This window comes from Hypomesus nipponensis, chromosome 7 (genome assembly GCF_054491055.1).
Source record: "Hypomesus nipponensis isolate SF chromosome 7, ASM5449105v1, whole genome shotgun sequence".
In the NCBI taxonomy this organism is placed as follows: Eukaryota; Metazoa; Chordata; class Actinopteri; order Osmeriformes; family Osmeridae; genus Hypomesus; species Hypomesus nipponensis.
The window spans coordinates 6,274,023-6,295,174 of record NC_140367.1 but is presented as its reverse complement, the minus strand read 5'-3'; the positions used below and the strand labels follow the sequence as shown (position 1 = coordinate 6,295,174).

The window sequence follows — 21,152 nt, the reverse complement described above, 5'->3', positions numbered from 1 at the left end:
GTGGCGAATCGTGCCTAGGGTGGCGCTAGGGAATAGGCAGGAGAGGGGATGATAAGAATCAGAAACCTCAGGCTGGGGCAGCCTGCTGCCTTATAAGGGCGTCTCTCCTTAGCCTGCAGGAACAGGGCAGGATCCACTTGAACAGCACACAACAGTACAGCAGGGGGACAGGATGGAATGGGAGGCAGTTTCCAGAGGATATTCCAATAGTGGAGGAGTCATAAATGTACAGGGGAGTTCTGGTTCAACTGGTTAGAGGCTAGCGATCTGGGCCTGGCTTATATCCACCCACAGGAAGTAAAGGTTTTCGCAACACTGTCAGAGGATAGCAAAACAAACACACACACGTATAGTATAGGCACTCACTCACTCCTCCCCTAGAGGGCTACCCTCTTAAAGGAAGACAGCTCTCTGATCTGTAGTACTCTTATTAAGATAGTTGAGATGTACTCTGACCCTGTGCCCCAACCCTAAGGAAGAGGAAGATGAGGAGGAATACCAGTGCAATACCATTGATCCACGTTACAGAGGTAGGGTGTTTGTGTGTGTATGTTGTGTGTATTTTGTACATTAAGTGTCCATGTCAATGAGTGTGTGTTTATTCATGTTTGACAGAGGGCATTCTGTCTTCAGTGTGTGCAATAGAACTGCTGTTTTTGCTCAAAATCGAGTCAGTAGTTTAGTCATATGATGTCAGCTGTGTTTTTGGAGCCTGTCTGTAGGTCATGTGCAGACTTTGACCTGTGTCACATGGGGCTTGGAGGGAAAGAAAGACAGCACTGCAGTATCTGTAAGACTGTTCACAGCTAGAAATGCAAAAAAAAAATTGCTGTGTTGTGTTTAAGACAGTACTGACTTGGTGTCATGGTAAAGAAATTGTTAACAAGTGTGGCTACTTAAGGGTGGAAGTTAACACCTATTACTTATAAAACATTATAATGTAAACCTGTTTTCTACACGTACAACATAATGAAATAATACAGGTTTATGCTTTCAGTTGTTTGGAAGTTGGTTCTTGTGTCAGACGAGTTTCACCATGTCTATGCACGTTTGAGGGTTAGTGTGTGTATATGTGTGTGTGTGTGTGCGTGTGTGTGTGTGTAAGCGTATGTGTGTGAGCGTACTAGTCAAAAGCCATAAAAACAAGTCATACATGATACATCTGTCCTTAATTAGAGAAAGGCCTCTTCATAACCTTCTGCCTGTCTGACATATCTCATAGTGGAATGTGGTATATCTGCTGGGTGTTATGTTATCTTATGTGTGGACCGTTTGCTGTTGCATATCTGTTTCTGTCACATTTCTCTCTTTATTTCATCTGCCCATCTTTATGGACATCTTTCAAGGACGTTCTATAATGATGGCAGCAGGACTTTGTCATGAGATAATATTCCTTTGGCTCCCCTGGCTGTCCAGTTGCTGGAGTAATCTCTTTCTTAGTTTGTGTGTGAATGTGTGCGGGTTTTCCCAGTTACATACCATACTGTGACTAGTCTAATGGGAGCCTTCCTGTTAGACCAGACATACCACTAATTGGAGATGTGGGAAAGAGTCTTTCTATGTAGATCCCTTGTTTGTGTATTTCTTGCCTAAAGTGCCACTGCCTGTCCTGGCCAACTCAATAACATGTTTGTGTTCCATTAGAGCTGGGCATTCTGAACCTGTGATAAAGGTTGATAACATATTTTGAACAACCTTGTTCTATGTGGGTACTCCAAATAGATTTCTGAAACCTGATGTTTGCCCTGATATTGAGGGAACCTCTTATAATAGTCTTCACTCTTATCTGAGGACACAGCAGATGCCATGGTAACTAATGTGGTACTTGGATACAAGGCGCTGAGTGCCATAATCTGTTTTTGCATCCCATCAAAATCTAAATCAGAGAACTTGTTTTGACAGTACACATTCAGAATACACACTGAATATGTCTGTGGGCTGTGCCATTTCTCAAAGTGTTTGTAGGTTTAGCCTCTGTGATAAGATTAAATGTATTGTCCAGAAGTAAATTTATCTTGGACACATACATTTTGTGCTGTTGAAATACATAAACATGCAGTGCATGCATACAGTACACACACACAGACTATCACTTTATACAAATGCACAGACAATACCTAGTATTCATATACCAACTGCCATTCATCAATCAATTGCACATTGCCCTTTGTACACCTGTAATCATCACATGGGTACATAATTCACAAACAAGACATATTTAATATGTACTGTACAGTCAGGGCAAAGCAGCCTCACCCCCATGAAGTGTACACTATTTTGGGGTACATGGCAGAGTAACAGGGGTTTGTCTCTGGATGACTCGCCATGCAGGGCTTTGATGAACAGGGACAAAGGAGTGAACCTTGAACTGTGAAGCCTGCCTGAGGCAAGAAGCTGAACCTTCCCTGGGGGACTCTGAAGCCTGCCTGAGGCAAGAAGCTGAACCTTCCCTGGGGGACTCTGAAGCCTACCTGAGGCAAGAAGCTGAACCTTCCCTGGGGGACTCTGAAGCCTGCCTGAGGCAAGAAGCTGGTGGATCTCCATGAAGGTGCTGAGTAAACATAATAATGAAAAAAAAAAACCTGCTCCTCCATCATGACTACATCCAACATGGCAGCTGCCATTATATGGTGTTACGCAACCCAGCCAGCCTCCCCTGACCCCATATGCCCCCTGCAGCTGAGTCACACTGATTATGCTCTGAATCTACTGCTGTGTGTGGCTCTTCTGAAAACACCCATCTTCCTACCATTTGGGAGTTTTCTGACAAGAGTTCTGCAAACCCGTTCGAGAAACTTATAGGCGCACTTCCATCTCATCACTAATATCTCCACCACGTTTTTTACCCCTTGTGGGCACCCTAGCCACCTTCCATGTTCACCTTCTTGTCTTCATCGCAGATCTGTCATTCCTTGTGTCCCCATAGGAACAAGGGTTGTACCCTGGAGGTATTCTAGATTCCAATTTCACAGCAATCAGGCCATCACCCTGATAGCAAAGAGACATTCACTCACCCACCCTCTTTTAGAGTGTGGCATGGAAGTTGGCAGCTCATGTAAAGTATTAATCAACTGCCCTTCATTACAAGCATAGTTTTTCATGCTTTTCTTACCTTAACTATAAATGTTTAAAGATATGTTTAAGGACATTAAGGGTTATTCCTCTGTGTGTCAATACTGCCGATTTAGATTTGTTACCATCTACTGTTAACCTTAGCTGAATTTCAATTAAATTAAATGATTAAACACAACAAGAAAGAGTTTGAGTCACAATATTTTAGTGAATGGAATGCAAATGAACCAACATTTGCATCTCTCTTACACACACACACGCACACACACACACACACACACAATCCTTTTTAATGTGACTGTCATAACCAGATGAATGTCTGCCTCATTGTTGGTCTGACAGGTGAAAACTGATGACGCTTTAACAGGCAGGACATGTCAGTCTCTGGGAGTTTTGATATTGTCTTCACAGGAGCACTTTATCTCTGGCTGTGACCTTTTTAATGTCTTAGCTCTCTCCCTGTCTTTTTCCGCCCTCTCTCTCTCACTCTCTCTCTCTCTCTCTCTCTCTCTCTCTCTCTCTCTCTCAGCTCCACTATGGTCAATATCCACATTCAGAATAGTCTTTAGAACGCTCATAGATAGAAAAGGGTTGAAATGTCAGCTTGTGTGTGTACTCTCTCATAGATAAAGATGAAAGAAGGACTTGTGGTGTTGGGTCATGAAGCCCCCCTCTGAGAGATTGACCTATTGGATCTCTTCCTCTCTTTGAAAGTTGATGGAATCCAAGTCCACCATGGGACTCTGTTCTGCTTTTGAGCTGTGTGACCACAGGTCCTAGGTTATCCTTGCAGAGGAAAAAAGGGCAAGGTGGATTCTGTTATGTTTTGGCATGTGTCTAGTTTTTATTGTTGTGTCATCCATGTCTTCTTTCTCTGCAAAAGTAGATGCAGTTTCATTGGTGGAAATAATGTATTTTTCTTGGGTTTCCTTGCCTGTAGGACATGTATTTACTGCTGGGGCCCTACCTTGCCACTGCACCATTTACTCTTGTATTTATGAGCCCCTTGGTTGCCCCACTGTGCTGTCACAAAGCACACTGCTGATGGGGGAGGGGTCAGGGGATTGTGGACTATTCTCCTCGGCTTTCAAGCCCCCCCTGCACCCCCACCCATCGCTACTGCTCTCATCCCCATACAATACATCTATATATCAATGTGCTGTGGTTCTCAAAAGGGGGGGGGGGGGTGGAGGGGCAGTGAGTCTCTTAGTCTGATGTCCAGGCCTAGTGAGGCAGAAGAGAAAAAGAAAGGAAGAGAGACCGACAGAAAAGAAGAAGTTGTGGTGATCGGTCTCTCACCCCTCTCCAGAGAGAACCACTCCACCTCAGTCCTTTCCTGGTCCAGTATAAGTTATGATACCATTTTCACGCCACTGTGTTGTCTGTGACAGGCCTGTCGTCTCTGTGTTTAATAATGTTTGACAGGGGCAGACAGCAACAAGCCTCTGAGTTGATTACTATGGGCTGATGTATGAGAATGTCAAAACCGATTAGTCCGCCTGTAGAACTTGTGTGTTTGTGTTTTTGTGCGCGAATCATGGCATTTATCGTATTTATTAAAAAAGAAATATAGCATCTGTCATTTAATAATACTCCAGCAGAAAGATGTTTTCTAAACAGAAGTGAAAAACACAGGGAAAGAAAGTGAGTCAATAGTTGAAGGAGAGAGACTAATGCCAGAGAGGGGGTGAAATATAGCGACACTGTGATCTTTGGCACTGGGCTCCACTCATAACTCATGATAGTGAGATTGGAGAGGGTAGTGTATGAGGTACTGTATGCATGGAGCTAGCCTTTATTCTGTGTCCTACTGACGACAAGAGGAAAACATTAGATGCTACTAGGAACACAATCAGATACATTGCTGTCATACACACACACCACACACACATACTGTACACTAAGGATAGGGTGCGCATTGAATCTGTCTGTTCCCATAAAGTAAACACTGTCTCTACCATCTCTACTGAATGTCACCCTTAGACCAGTGACCTGTGTTTGAAACACATTTGTGTTTGGCTCAGCAGTTTGAAACCCACAAGGGACAAAGGAATGAAATGAAACTAACTCATTATTCCACGGAAAGGGATTCACACAGCTCAGATGACAAGTGTACCCTCTTATATGACTAAAAGGCAAAAGGCAGCACACATACACACACGGTCTGTACAGTTTTTAGATTAATGAGGAGCTTTGTCATGTTTGTCCTAGCCAACTGAAATGATGTTTTAGAACCCCAGTCTCATAATTTCAGAACTCCACCTCTGCATTCCAGAACTGAACATTAGCATTCCGGAGACAAAAGGGATGGAGGTCGGAGTGTGGTCAAGGAGTATTAAGGCAAGGAGTGCCTATACTCTTCGGTGTGGTCTTGCCTCTGACAGAGCCAGGAAATAGAACAGGAAGTACATAACCAACACAAACATCTGAATGATAGAGAACAATGGAACCATGCGACAATGAATTCACACACACACTGCTCCACATTCACACAATAACTATCCATTGGTTTCTGCATGTATCAAGAATATCAATGAAGCTCTATGTGCTTATCTCGGCCTGAGTAATGGGATCCCACATTTGAATGGGTTTGGTCAACAGGCAGGATTGGTGATATTTAGCAAAAGGAAAAAAAAAAAAATGTGGTTGGTTTTGAATGAGTTATGAGATTACCTTATCTTACAGAATGTGGCTTTACATTCACAAAGGAGGAAGGAGCAGCCTTGCATGTGTTTCTTTGTGTGCGTGTGAGAGAGAGGTTGTTTGTATAGCTGTTGAAGTAGTTTATGGACCTAGACAAGTCAATACACAATGCTGCAACAGCCATGTAAAGACAAATAAACACAAATGTTCCATATCATAAAAACATACAAATGTCCCTGGTCAATACAGATAGGTTGGTGTGAAATGATCATTGAGGATCTTACACAATGGAGTACTAAGACGACCTGAAGTTGACTGATATTTGAGACCTGTGCTGGATGTGACAGAACACACACACACATACACAAACACCCCAAATATCCTGTAATGAATAACTTTATTTTCCAATCTGATCGGATGCTGGCAGACGGCCAGGCGTCCATGCCAGTCACCCTCTGTCCCCACTGGCTGGTATCCTCTGTGCCAGCCAGGTGATGTTCTATTTCATGTCCCACCCTGCCGGCTGATCCTCTCTCAGAACGTCCACCTGTCAACGGCCAGATTAACGACCGCGTGACTCATTCAGCATAAGAGCAGAGGAGCTGCTGTCACTGCAGAGGAACATTGGAGTTGAGTTTACAACTGCAGTGTATCTCAGGTGCCAGAGCCTGAGTGCCAGCCTCATCATTAGAAGAGGGTCATTCAACTTTTCCCGTTTAGTCATCATTTGCATTACAGCAGTGGATAGAGTGACTCTTGTAATTTGTTGAAATACATCCCTGCTTCCTTTTCTGGTTTTAAACTATTAAAGGCACATAGTTTATGAATTATTCTAAATGTGTTTCAGGAAATTACATGTATAAAGATGACAAATTCTCGATGTGTAACAATAATTCGTTCGTAGACGAATTCATTTCTCAGTATAGTCGGCCCCGTGTGTCTTGCAAAATGCATGACAATGAAAGAGATTTTCGCTTTGAATTATTAACATAGATGCTTTGTCCCTAAGCCATTGTAGGGTATCGACTATCCATCGGGTGATATGCTTATAGAGCTTGAAGAAAGGCTCAATTTACTCTTCTTTAATTCAACATCACTCTCATTGTTCTACTAACTAAATAGATCAGTTACTGTGCAAAGTATTGTGCCTACAAGCACATGGACATTTTGTCGCGGTTCTTTGCCCATTTACGAAATACCGCTGACTTTATGTACTGCTGGTCAATAAGCAAACGACATTGTTATACGACAATGCCCACTTGCATGCAGGGGGCGGAGTCCAATCGCACATTGTTTGGTGTTTCGGTTGTCTCGGGTTGTAGGAGTACAGACACTCATGGATCACCGTGCAGTCAGCGACAAGTGACACCACTTCGTTTCACGGTGTGATGGACAGTTAGCGAAGGCTGTCAACTTTGGCGGTAACATTTACAGACCAGTCTACGGGACTATGCCCACGGCCGATGTCGCTGTGGGTAAAAGTTCTTCAGGATTAGAAAGATACAGTAACATCTGCATTGAAATGGTAAATATAACTATATATTATAACAGCGCTGCTTAGCTGAATCTAGAAATAAGGCTATGCTAATATGCATGCTGGTTGGCTGTGAAAGGCTAACGTTAACTCACGGTGCAGTCAACATAAGACTAGTCATGACAAACGTAGGTTGCTAATTCGGCTAGATAGTCTATTCTATGAACTGAATGGTAGCTCATTTTTTTAAAGCCAGGTACCAGCTACTGCCCTACTTACTAGGCTAGCTATTAGATTTTTCGCTACATCGGTGATGACCATGGTGACTCAGCCCAGACTGTGCTGCTACAAATTTACGTTGTTGGCTCTTTTTCTATGGCTCTGGTATAGCCGGTTGATATTGTGTGGTGTAGTTTGGAATCCCAGGTTTCGTCGCGGAGTATCTCTAAATAAGATTTAACTACTTGTCCTATAAAACTAACTAATTCTCTATATAAACCAACTAGCAAATAGTGATATAAACGACTTGCAATTCAGATATAGCTCAACCGTAATATTCAATTGTCTACGCTTGAAAAACTAAGTTTGTGTTATGCATCTAACTTCAACTGAGCAAGTTGCAGCACACCACAACTTTAACTCAAGAAAATAGGTTTGACAGGTGATTCATTTGTAAAGATATTTGAAGACGGTTGCACTCAAATGACAAGTCAAGTGTTGTCACTTACTCATATATAGTACTTCAGTATGAGTTTGTAGTTTGATTGCAAAGTAGATCAAAGCTAGCGCAAAGTCTCTTGGAAGAGCTTTTATTTCGTCGAAAGCAATTGTGTCGCCAGATGTTCTCTATCTATGGTATGGGCGGCCTTGTGACATCGCTGTACTAACATTCAAAGGAAGCTGTAAAGACAATACGCTTATCTATCGACATGTTAAATACAAGCAATTGTAGAAACTGATTTTGACTGTTTTTTTCCCTGTCTTCCTTGAGGGTTTAGGTTGGTTGAGGGGCAGTTCTATGGGCGTATGTGAAGCCCTCTGTGACATGCTTGCGTGTAAAAAGGGCTATACAAATACATTTGATTTGATTTAGATGTGTGAAGCATTCTGCCAAGCAAAGTATGCGGTATCACGCGTTCCCTTTGCATAGATAGTTTCAAACGAGATACAACTTAATTAGTTATTAGGGTTATTTGAACTACCTTGTTATAACTAGCTTGTTACACATGATTTTATCAACCAAGTCAGCAGCACACCCACCCAGCTGCACCCAGTAGACATATAGCTCACGACAGTGCGATTTAATGCCTAGCTACAGGGAATGGTAAATCGATCCTGTAGCCTACACTGCATTGAGATCCACCTCATTCCTTAGCTGAAGGTTAAGGGGGATATTCTAACCCTAGGTTGATGTTAAAAGGGTTATTTTTTGGTACTGTTTTCTGACCTTTATGCTTTAATAACAACATTTGACTGGGTTCATAAAGTCATAGATTCTGTGAATCTTCACTGATAACTCCCAAAGGTAATCTCTGCCCTGTGCGTATGAGAGATCTGAAGTGTTGGTTCTTGAGGATCTTTTCCCCCAACACTGTGCTTTTCCTGAAGCAGCTTTTCCTGCTCTGCTGCTGTGTGTGTCATGTGGCAGAGAGTGTGAGCAAGGGACGGGGGATGTTTTTTCCTCAGTGTTTTCCTCAGAAGTGTGCCCTTGGGCAGGAATGAGTTTCGTAAGATGCGTTTTTTTTTAAGAGGCGCACATGCAGGTACTCAGTGTTGAAGCCTGCTGCCTGGGGTCTAATTTACAGCTATCTTGGACTAATTTAATTGAGTGTGTGTGTCTCTGCGCATGTGCTCCCGTCATGCACGTTGAGTAGATTGAGTAACAGGCCGTTGAGCAGCCTTTGTTGTGAGTGTAATTTACTGCAGCTCAGAGCTCCTTAGCCTCAACCAGCACCCAGCAGTGTCTGGTGAGATTGGAACAGCACTGTGAGTCTTCCTCACTGGCTGGCAATGGACCACAAAACACCCTGTTGTACATCCAGCTGGTGGCACCTTTTGTTGTCAGTAGACTGTTCCACAGGTCTGTGTTCTGAGTTTAAGAAACTAAACCCCCTGTGGCTCTGTCCTGCAGGAGAACACAGCCTTCCAATCCGATGGCCCAGTCACCACTCACCAACAACCATTTGATTGTGTTGGAAGAGATAATGGAGGAAGGAGAAAGAAGATGAATAGAGAGAGAGAGAGGAGGGGGATGTGGTATTTAATGTGTTCAGTGAGTGATGGTCAGAGACTCTTAGACACACTCCGTTGGGCGTGATGGTGAACTGTTGCTTCTGTCATTCCCTTCTGTTGTCAGGGCAACCAGAGCAATCTCTCGCTCCCCCAACCTCCCAATGAAGACTGTTCTTCTGATATCTTCTCCCGCCTTTTTTCCCTTCATGGTGTCTCTTCCTCTCCCTACACTAAACCCCCTTCTCTCCTCTCCCTCTCTGATGTCTGAATGCATGAATGAGGCTCAAAGGCTTTTCACTGGGACAGGGGTGTGCAGCTCTGCAACTCTCTGCTTCTGTTTTTCATTTTTTCTATCTGGCTGTTTCATTTCTTTTTTCTGTTCTTTCTTTTTTTCTGTCTCTTTCTCTCTCTGTTTCATTCTCTCTCTCTGTTTCTCACTCCCTCTCTCACTTACCATCTCTCTTTCTGTTCTCCCTCTGCTACCTGGAAGTGTTACCTAACCGTTCTATTGGAGAATCCGTTTTTAAAGGGGACAGGAAGTCCCCTCAGATGGAGTCAGTGACAAGTGAAGATGCTCCAACAGTGCCACGGAATGACAGACCCTCTTCCCTTCAACAGTACACTTCTACACACCACAAGCAGGCTCCTCAGACATTACTTTCAAGTTCTCTCTCTCTCTCTCTCTCTCTCTCTCTCTCTCTCTCTCTCTCTCTCTCTCTCTCTCTCTCTCTCTCTCTCTCTCTCTCTCTCTCTCTCTCTCTCTCTCTCTCTCTCCCTTCTCTCTCTCTCCCCTTCTCTCTCTCCTCCCCCCTCCCCTCCGTCAGTCTGCAGTTGGATTAGGGATTGAGTTGGCTTAGCCTGCAGTGTACAGATACTCACTGACAGACCAGTAGAGATGCAGTCTGTACGAGTAACACCGTGTGGATTAACACACACTCAGATCCAGAGCCCATCAAACAGATCCAGCGTCCAAACTCACAAATAGCACCGGCACACACTTGCACACACACACTTCCTGTCTCCAAGCCAACATTCACACTCTCTCACCCACTTGGCATTCTTCCTGTCACTCACCCTCTCTTTCTCACACACACACAAGGATTTATATCATAGAGCACTGTTGTCTCATTCAAAGATAGGTTTTCTTTCTTTAAGATGACAATGTACTACTGTTTGCTGCGGTTACAGTATACACACTCACAAATGCTATGCAGAACTCACACAAAGAGTAGCTACTGTCACAGACAGACTGGCGAGACACCTTCCTGTGTGCCCTGTGTCGTTGAATTCTTCCTGAGAGCTCTGATGAACACACTCACTAGCCTTACGTAAGGTTGATGGGAGAGTGTGAACCAGATCAATTATCTAGCTATTGGTTTCACTTGGCCCCAGTCAGATGTGGTATGGAGGTAATGTCCTGAGAGCTCTAACAAGTGCATGTCTGCAGCACACCCAGATCTTATGACTGCTTTAAGTAGTTGTGTGTGTGTGTGTGTGTGTCCTTTCACTGTGAGGTACTGGTTGTTCTTAATCAGTACTCCAAAAATTGAGTTCTCTTTCGAGGTATGGAATGCAGCTGTGCCCCTCCCCGTTTCCCTCTCACCTTCAAAGCAGACAGAACTCTGCTGTGTGTGTGTGTGTGTGTGCGCGTTTGCACATGTTAGTGTTAAAACATTACTCCAGGCCTCAAGATCTCCTGACTGATGGCTCCACAGCTGACTTAACATGTTTACAATGGGGCCAATGATTCTGAGAAGACCATCCTATAATTTACTGTCCCTCCCTCTTTTGGACTCTGTGGTGGATGCCCTCTGTTCAGAGCACTGCCCGCTGGGTAATCTTTGCTCTGGAAAAAAAGGAGATTAAAAATCTCAAATGACAAAAGAAGTATAGAAAAAAAGGGATTACATCTTGTCAGATCCCACACACACACGCACTGATGCTGAGACAGAGTGTTCTGTCCAGTGTTATTGTGACAGGACAGTGACCCCCTCCCCTCTGTGGAGTACAGCTTGTTCCCTGGGTTACCCCCTTCACATGTGGATGTTTGTGCGTGCATGTGCGTGCGTATGTTTGTATTTCTGTATCCTGTTGTTTTCATTTGTGTGTTGTTCTCTTGGGGCTTGTTTAGTTGGAGCGGAGCTCTACACATTGTAAATGGAGCGATAACAATTTATTGATTTTCTCTAGAACCCCCCTTCCTCCCTCCCTCCCTCCCTCCCTCCCTCCCTCCCTCCCTCCCTCCCTCCCTCCCTCCCTCCCTCCCTCCCTCCCTCCCTCCCTCCCTCCCTCCCTCCCTCCCTCCCTCCCTCCCTCCCTCCCTCCCTCCCTCCCTCCCTCCCTCCCTCCCTCCCTCCCTCCCTCCCTCCCTCCCTCCCTCCCTCCCTCCCTCCCTCCCTCCCTCCCTCCCTCCCTCCCACACTCCAAGCCTGTGGCCATGTCCATGTCATGTTGTTCTACATTCTCCTCTTTCCCTCAGAGTGTGGACGGGTCGTACCAGGTACCAGGAGGAGGGGGAGAGGTGGAGGGAGAAATGGAGGGACACAGAGAGAAGAAGCTGCTCTCTGCTTTGCTCTAGGCCCCAGCCCTATCTCCATTGCATCAGTCTAAATGATTCATTAGGTGGGGAGAGTCAGAATCACACACACACACACACACACACACGTAAACACACACGCACATCTGAGCAGGGCTAATGAGACCGTAGGGTCTGTTTGGGCCTCTGTGGGCCTTCTAAAGGGCTTTGTTGCTGACACATCATTCTTTTATCTGCACTCACCCGAGCGTGTTTAAAAAGCTGGAATTACACTAGTTACGAGTTAGTTATTAAGCTCTAAGTTGCTTTTATCTCTTCCACACCCTCGTTCTTCTGTGTGGAGGATGAAGCAGTGGAGCCTGGGTCCCGGCTGGGCTGACTGGGGTGATTTCAAACCCCAGAGAAGCAGCCTGGCTTACAAAGAGAAGAAACTCTTCAGTAATGAGACTGCACTGCGTCTAAACCTGCAGTGTCAAATGACACACCCACCCAAACAATAAACAAACAAATCCTCACCCAAGTATGCAAACAAACAAATACACAGCCACACACATACACAGGTACTTTCAATAACTCCTCCACACACACACACAGACTATTATTCAAACCTCCTGCATCTAATGACACAAACAAATACAGTCTCACACACCCGACTCCGACACCTTCGGTATGTCTGCTCAGTCCTTAGTAACGGCCCCTCTGGGTTGGTTACAAAGGTGAGGAGCTGCTCCTGTCTGTTTCCTAGGCTGGAGGAAAGATCCTAAAAGTCTTCCATCATGTGTTTACCTGGCTGTGTCACTGAGGGCAGCTCACGGCCTGTCCTATGGTTCCTGTCTTACGTTCACTCTGAGTGCTGCAGGTCAGAGCACGTAGCTAGCAATGCAGCTGGAACAGCAATTAGCCTTTATCTACCAGAGACATCTCCCGGCCCTACCCAGTGTTGGACCTGAATACAGATAGCCGTGTGGTGTTTGTGTGTGTGGTATGTTGTATTGTGTACATGTGTGTGTGTTCCATTGTAAGTGGACATTGCTGAGAATCAGTGGTAGTATGGTACTTTGTCTGAACAGGAAGTGTTCTGTGGCTTCACACTAGATTATGCAGATTCAAAATAAATCAAGCCGTTTTGGTTAGTCCTGTGTGTGTGCGAGTGTGTGTGTGTTTGCTGTGTTTGTGTGCTGTGTTGGAGCCTCCAGGGAGGTCTGACAGCTACTCTGCCCCAAAATAAGCTGCCCTTTGTGGGTACTATCTCCCTGCTGCTCCCCCTCTCCCCCCTGGAGCTGTGGAGAAAGCAGCGGGATGATGACTCACAGCACAGGCCAGAGTTCTCCGAATCCCGGGGTTATCATGTTTCAACCTGTACGTTTCCTGCACTTGTAGTTTGAATACTAAGCATTCATTTTAGCCGCAAGGTAATTTTTTTGCCCCTCCAAATAACAATCAACCGACTAAACCACTGTATCCTATTTCCATAACGTATCCAAACTTTAAAGCTATTTTGGTTAGGGTTAATCATTCTCTCAGCAGCAAGGACTGTCAAAGGGTCCTGTTCTACTTTACAGTGATACTGAGGGCTTCTAGTGATGCAGCAGCACAGTGGAAGACAACAGCAGCCAGGGTCAGCCCAGCGTGGGTGTGCACAAGCACAGAAGAGGTTGGACAACAGCGAGAGAAGCTAAATGAGGATACGTCGACCAGGTCTATAAGATGAAAGCCTGGCCTATGCAGCAAAATATGTAGACTCAGACAAATATAGCATTTATTTTTGGCGCTTATTTGAGTTTTTCTCTCTTTTGTGTGCAGTACATCCGTTTTATTGAGATGAGGGGTTTCGACCCAGGTCTAAAGTCAATGCCTCCGAAAAGAGGTTTTAAAACCAGAACCGGTCATGGTTGATGATGCTGTGTTAAGAAAGAGACCAGCTTTACCATCCAGTCAGGTCATGGGATAAGGCCGCTGTCAGTTTATTGTCCTGTGAGCCTAATAGGCTCAGAGGACAGTTCTAAACGCCTCGCCTCATAAACCATATCCCCTTATCTGCCCCCCCCCCCCCCCACCCTCCGAACCTCTTCATCCTCACACCAGTTTAAATCTGCCTGTGTTAATCTGCTGTGCTGGTTCAGATAGAGCCTGGCTCTAGGTAGGGTACTGCAGTGGCTGGGTCAGAATGACTGATCTCAAATGACATGCGTCTGTTTGTTTGTTTGTGCCTGGTTCTACGGATATAAAATATGACTTCTACTGCAAAGGATAATAGATGCGGACGTAGCTGTATCATCTGGATTATGCTAAGTGGTTTGGTAACCTTAATCCAACTACCAGCATCTATGCCTCGTTCCAACATTTGAATTTCCGTTGGGATCAATGAAATGAATTGAATTTTTATTAACCTCTTTCTTATAGAAATCTGTGTATTTGTGTCACCTGTTCCACCTCTCATGAAGTTGTAGCCTAACCTACTGTTACCTTCATAGCCCTAAACATAGGCCAAGCCACAGACCATGTAGGATGGGCTTTTGCTATGAACACTTATCTATGACGGCTACTGTAACAACAGCGGTACACCTTATAAAACCAACAGTACAGGCAGGGTCACAAGCAGTCAGTTGGTGTGTGTGTGCCTGCAGCTGTGGGATGTAAGGCCAACCTACATCATTAGCATGCAGGTCCAACCACTGCATCATTGGTGGAGCTCTTCCCAGACAGGGAATTGTGATTGGTTAAACATACCGATAGTACCGACATGATGCTAATGTAGCGTTGTGTGTAAGGTATGTGAAAGGTCATTTACAGTATCTCCTCCTGTGTGCCCGTGGTTTGTTGAAGTGCTGCCCTGGGATCTGTCGACAGTTCTGCCACAGCAGGTTTTGTGTTGTGTGAAATAAAACGAGGAGCCTGTTGTGCTGTGAACCTACAGGAAGTGTATCTGTTCTGTTTGGATTTGTTTTTGTTTCTTTTGCCTGCAGCATGGGCCAACTCTTAGCTCTCAGATCAGTGACAGTCACAGTGTAGGGAACATGCCATGCAGAGTAGCACTGCTCTCAGGTCAGTGACAGTGAGAGTGTAGGGAACATGCCATGCAGAGCAGCACTGCTCTCAGGTCAGTGACAGTGAGAGTGTAGGGAACATGCCATGCAGAGCAGCACTGGCCTATATGTCCCCTCCTGTCATGCACACTTCACACTCTCGTACTCAGGCACCAACCTTTCGGCTGACTCCGTCCTACGTCAAGCTGTGTGTACTGGCTGTATATGAAAGGTTTTCAATGTGATTTGAATTCAGAGTGAAGAGGGAGTGGGCAGAATAGTGTGAGAGTGTGTGTGTGTGTGTGTATGTGTGCTTATGTGTATGTGTGTGTGTGTATGTGTGTGTGTGTGTGTATGTCCATCTGCACTGGTCAACTGTAGTCTGCATGGCCTGATTTCTCACAGGGGTCAGAGGAAAAACACTGACCAGATATATGGTGAAGAGTGCAGACACGTGTGTCATGGGTGTAACTTGTGGCATCTGGCCTGCTCTACTGGAGCATGCGGGCGTGTTCTGACGAGGTCACATGATGTCTGTCAGACCCACTTTCAGTTCCCCACTGACTACAGACTGAATTCAAGGTGCAAAACCAATCACTATGTTTCCTGCAGTTTCCCCAAAGGCCCAAACTTTAGATTGTGGTGTCAGGCAGATGTCAAGTGTTTGTGTGGTTCCGTGTGTGATGGGGTGTGCAACGTCTTGTGCGTGTGTGTTTGTGTTTGTGTGTCTGTATGAAAGAGGAAGGCAGAAAATGGGGCGGAGGGTGTGCAGGCCACAAGCCCTTCAGTGCTGTTCTCCTTACTCTGCCTTTACACAGCTTTGCTGTGGTCATGTAATGGCCAACCAACATGATTGAGTTTCGCAGATTGCAGTTGTATTCTAGTCTGTTTTATACAGGGTGTAATTGCTGACTGGTTGAACCATCTGTGTCCTGAGTGAATAAGCTGCTGCAACAGCTAGAACAGCCTGTCTGTGCTACAGTGAATTACCACTGCCACTCCAGCTAAAGAGACAGAGAGAGTTGATAAGGTTGTGTGCCACTAATATGAATGAAATTGTTGTTTTGCATGTTGCTTTAATAGCATGTGTGTGTGTGTGTGCTTATTGGTGGCTGCCGTGGTAACAGGACTGTAACTGTGAGGTTAGTTTATTAGTCCTGAAGACTCAGCATGGTTTATGTAATGGTCTTGTGTTGTTAGCGGAGCGGTCCATTAGAGCCTCTCTATTCATCCTGTGGGTCCATTCGAGTCTTTAGAGAAGACTATTAGAGAAGAGATTTAACGACCCTCCAAAGTTTGTATGATGCATCTTTTGTCCTCTACCTTCCTCGCTCTCTCTCGCTCTTTGTCAAGGCCAGACTGGATAATGGGCCAGCAAGTAACCCAGACACACACACACTGAACACACAAAGACTCTTATTGTGCACACATGCACCCTTACCCGTTCACACATCTTAGCATGTTTTTACCAAGGACTCCAGACTGAATACATCATGAACCTTCGGCCACCTGTTCTAATCTGTTGCACCTCATCACATGTTTACCGTCTACATTCGAGGTCATTCTCTTCAACTGTGGAAGCCACAATGTCTCACATGATCTCTTTGTTCTTCTTTGTGTGTGTGTGTCCAGGCGGAGCGTGATGGCAACGTCCTCAGCCTCCCGGTGCCTATGCGCCGCGGCGGGTCAGAGTCCAACCTGGATGTGGAGAGCTGCACCGTCGACAAAGTGGGCCTGGACTTCCGGAAGGGTCCGCTGGGCTTGGACAGCCTGCAGCAGAAGATCCTGAAGGTTACGGAGCAGATCAAGGTGGAGCAGACGGCCCGGGACCAGAACGTGGCCGAGTACCTGAAGCTGGTGAACAACGCCGACAAGCAGCAGGTGGGGCGGATCCGCCAGGTGTTTGAGAAGAAAAACCAGAAGTCGGCCCAGAGCATCGCCCGGCTGCAGAGGAAGCTGGAGCAGTACCACCGCCGCATGAAGGACAGCGAGAGCAACGGGGCCAAACACGGGCCACGCGACGCCAAGGAGGGCGCCAAGGAGGGCAGTCTCCGGGACGTGAGCTCCAGCGGGCGCCACCCGGCGCTGGACAAGGTCAAAACCATCGGGCCCGGGGTCTCGCTGTCCCCGCCCTTCTTCTTCAACAAGTCCCGGGAGTTCGCCAACCTGATCCGGAACAAGTTCGGCAGCGCCGACAACATCGCCCACCTCAAGAGCTCCATGGAGACGGGGGCAGGGCTTCAGGCCGAGGGCGGGGCCAGGGCGTTGAGCGGCAGCGCCACCACCGTGGCCAAACCCAAGTACCACAGCGACGACGAGTGCTCCTCGGGGACCTCCGTGTCGGCGGACTCAAACGGGAACCCCGCGGAGGGGTCGGGGCTGGGGTCCGGAGGGGGGCCGGGGAGGTCGGACTCCCAGGGCAGGCTGGGGGAGGTGCTGGAGGAGGTGAGGGAGATCAGGGAGGCCCAGAGTCAGCTAGCAGAGGACATGGAGGCCCTGAAGGCTCAGTTCAAGAGGGACTACAACTTCATCACACAGACCCTGCAAGAGGAGAGATACAGGTTGGTGTGGGTCATGGACAAATACAGAAGCATAAATACACACACGCACACACATGCCCACACACAAATGCTTTGTTTGTTTTAGTCTTCAAAGAAGCCTTGTATTTCAAAGAGCCCCCCAAATTCCCCATGATTATATTGTACTCTTCCTGTGAGTCATGCTCCATTCAGACAGAAATGTTTCGTCCTCAGCAGTACTCTGACAGAACAGTCTTTCTCCCTTTTGAAGGCTGTTTTCAGAATGTCTGTGTCTAAATCCTTCTGCAAAACATGCGGCCCTCAAACCAGGTTGTTTACACCCCAAATAGACAACCGCAAAAAGCTGGCATGTAAACCCTAGGTTGTGAGTCCTGTCACCTTAGGGCTCATTCTGCAGCTTTATAACTGGTAAAGCTGATGATTCACTTGGACCACACACACAACACAGACACAGACCAACACCACTGTAGAAGTGTGGCTGGATTTAACAGGATTTTCTCCAACCTGTCTTTTCCTCTCCCTTTCTCCATATGTTGTCCCTCACTCCCCCTCTCCTCCTCCCTCTCTTTCCTTCTCACCCCTCCTACATTCTTCCTCTCTCCCTGTTCCTCTCTCCCTGTCTCTGTGTACCAGGTTCGAGCGGTTGGAGGACCAGCTGAACGACCTGACTGAGCTCCACCAGCATGAGACCAGCGACCTGAAGCAGGAGCTGGCCAGCATCGAGGAGAAGGTGGCCTACCAGGCCTACGAGAGGGCCAGGGACATCCAGGTGCGCACATACACACTGGAGCTAGATCAACAATCTGGCATCATGACCTTTCTCACATGACACGTATTTATTCATTGTAAATGAAACTTATTTCAAAACACATTTATTTCCATAACGTTTCCATTTCCTAACAGATTGTCTCTGATGTGTAGGTCTTTCAACTTCCAACTTATGTGTGGGTTTGACACTTTTTGATGTGTGTGTGTGTGTGTGTGTGTGTGTAGGAGGCCCTGGAGGCATGTCAGACGCGGGTGTCCAAGCTGGAGCTGCAGCAGCAGCAGCAGCAGACCGTGCAGGTGGAGAACACAGACGCCAAGGTGCTGCTGGGAAAATGCATCAACATCATGCTGGCCATCGTCACGGTGATCCTGGTGTGCGTCTCGACGGCGGCCAAGTTTGCGGCCCCCCTCCTCCGGAGCAGGGTGCACCTGGCGCTCACCTGTGTGGGCGTGTCTCTCCTGGCACTGCTCTGGAAGAACTGGGAGCACCTGCAGTGCACGCTGGAGCGTCTGCTCCTCCCACACTGAGCTAAGCTCCTCCCACGATAGCGCAGGCCCCTCCCACTTTGGGCCCACGGCTCCTGGAACTGTGATTTTGCTGTAGACCTGGAGGAGAGGGGTGGCGTTAATATGTAGCCTTAGCACCACCATCATTTCCCTCTTCTCTTGTCTCTCTCCTTCCTCTCAGTAGCTGAATGCAATTCAAAAAAAACAAAAACAAAAACATGCCAGCTTGCCACAGACAAATGCCAGGCATTTCAGCCGAGAGTGACCAATCAGCTAAATGCTACAAGGGACTGGCGTGTCAACAATATGGGCGCATGGAAAAGTCTGTCCTGTGTGTGGTCGTTGGGGACTCATTTAAAGGGGAGGTGGAGTGATAGTTTATGTCCCATTCTTAAAGGGAGAGGAGGGATCCCCCAGGTCTTTTTGCTTTCTCACTGACAGCATTACAGTCATCCCCCGTAGAGGACTTGTAACTAAGCTACAATCCGCCATACTAGACCTCACTACACCACACAGCTGCTGTGATACACACACGCTGAGCTCATGCTGAAGTGTGTGTTGGCTGGTTGGCTCGTGGATCTCACTGGTTTTGTACTGTAAGTCACTTTACTGTAAAAGCAGAATGTTTTTGTTGTTTGTTGTGAATGGTTTTAGTGGCGTCGTCATTTTAAAGGGATGTTTTGAGTCTGTGTCAAAATTCTGTGTTCACGTCTTAAAGGAGGGTGTGGCTGTGTATGTGCATTTGTTTGCGTGTGTGTGTGTGTGTGTAAACGTTTGTGTGTCTGTTTGCATGTCACTGTTGTGCATTCGTGTGCGAAAGGAAAACGTCTGAATTAGCGGACGGCCATCTGCCTCACTGAAACGTGACGTGCTGCTTCTGGGTAGTCAGCTCAGGCACACACATAAGGAGGGGGTCTGGTGACACTGCTGAACTTGTCCCAATGAAGGCTGGTGACCCGTCTCTTCCCCTGACAGGAGATGCATACTCTTCTGTTAGCTCCTGACAGGCTAATAACTCTGCTGGATTTCCTACCTTGAAGCAGTGTCCGAGAGGTCTGATGTTCCCTAAGCTAATTGGCAATTATTCTTTATTAGTTGTGTGTATTTTCTTTTATTAAATAAGAAAGGAGCTCTACCGTTGACCCAGGAACACAGGAACTGCTCACTGGTGTGCCCTTAAAACACCATGTTGTGACACAAGTTTTTCCTCTAGAGACAGTATATCAATTTGCCTTATACCGAACAAACAAATATTCTAAATGCCTTTTGGATGCTGTCATCTGACTGGACAGAGTGGAGGGAACAGTAGTTGAGTTCCGTCTTCTCTAGTATCACTGTGATGATGATGATGATGATGTAATGATGATGAAAGATGTCTGTTGCCTTTTCTGTGTTCCTCTGTTGTCACCTGTTGTTTCCTCAGAGCCACTTGTGGGAAGATGTGTAGTGGTTGACTGGCACTTTCTTCTACTGATAACTACATGAGTACGACGGGTATGTCAGCATATTTACCATTGTACATTGGTGATAAATAGTTTACCCTCTACTTTGCAACTCTATTTGCTGTCTCTGGGCTGGAGAGAGACAGTGCGCATGTCTGAAATGTTGTCCTGTCTGAGTAGCTGTGCACGTTAGTGTCGTTTTGGTTAATAATCCGGTCCTTCCGGTTTGTACAGAACACACTTTTTCAAACAAGAAAAAATAAATAATTTTTTTTCTAAGCTTTGTGCTTGGCCTTTGTTTACATATCATTGCTCAGTCTGTAGTTCCTGCTGATTAGTTCTTCTTTGTGACTGATCTGTGTATTCAGCATTCCGTACATGATTCAGTAATCTGACACGATACCAGTGCTCATGAATATGATGTATTTATTTCATGATCTTGTACAAGAGGACCTACTGTGTTTTAAAGTTTGAGTTATGACACAGTGGAATACCTTATCATGTGTGGATATAGAATATACATGTAAACATAGAATAAAGATTTTGTGAGTAAATTAAGATTTTGTGAGTTATATAACTCAATCTGGCATTGAGACCTTTTAATGTCCCCAGTTTGTCCCGAGCATTCAAGCAGTGAAACAGGGACTAGTAACTTATTCACAAGACACACATCAGCAGCATGTAGGATGGGAGTGTTTTGTAGCACACAGAGGGCTCTGTAGTTCATGCTCAAGCTGTTTTGTTTGTCATTAATGTTTTATCCGGATCCTGCCAACGCCAACTTCATTATTCAAACTGTGCTTTGGTCCACTGCTTCAAGTGCCCTGCTTCTGCCAGCCTGTGTTCATCTTCACAAGGGTGGCACGTGGCCTGGTTTTGTACCACCGAACAGCAAGGCCATCTGCCCGTACA

At 46.1% G+C, this 21,152-nt stretch overlaps 1 protein-coding gene across 3 annotated transcripts; it reads left to right on the top strand.

Annotated features, from left to right (window-relative positions):
- The first annotated feature begins 220 nt into the window (after positions 1 to 220).
- On the top strand, positions 221 to 20,519 carry LOC146276492 (transmembrane and coiled-coil domain protein 3-like). 3 transcript variants are annotated; one of them, XM_084701147.1, is made up of 5 exons: positions 223 to 530; positions 11,901 to 12,043; positions 16,616 to 17,544; positions 18,157 to 18,292; positions 18,517 to 20,519. In XM_084701147.1, the coding sequence occupies exons 3-5, from the start codon at positions 16,655 to 16,657 to the stop codon at positions 18,817 to 18,819; spliced, it is 1,329 nt and encodes a 442-aa protein (XP_084557273.1). In that variant the 5' UTR covers positions 223 to 530; positions 11,901 to 12,043; positions 16,616 to 16,654; the 3' UTR covers positions 18,820 to 20,519. The 3 variants fall into 3 exon arrangements, with proteins under 3 accessions (XP_084557272.1, XP_084557273.1, XP_084557271.1); XM_084701146.1 differs by lacking the exon at positions 11,901 to 12,043 and having other exon boundaries at positions 221 to 530; XM_084701145.1 differs by lacking the exons at positions 223 to 530; positions 11,901 to 12,043 and adding an exon at positions 6,933 to 7,240.
- The last annotated feature ends 633 nt before the right edge of the window (positions 20,520 to 21,152 follow it).

Excerpts from the sequence above, each read along its gene's own strand:
- LOC146276492 (XM_084701145.1), top strand. The coding sequence starts at position 7,166 with ATGCCCACGGCCGATGTCGCTGTGGGTAAAAGTTCTTCAGGATTAGAA. Across the intron at positions 7,241-16,615 it reads GTAACATCTGCATTGAAATG|GCGGAGCGTGATGGCAACGT; the intron begins GTAAATATAACT and ends GTGTGTGTCCAG. Across the intron at positions 18,293-18,516 it reads AGAGGGCCAGGGACATCCAG|GAGGCCCTGGAGGCATGTCA; the intron begins GTGCGCACATAC and ends GTGTGTGTGTAG.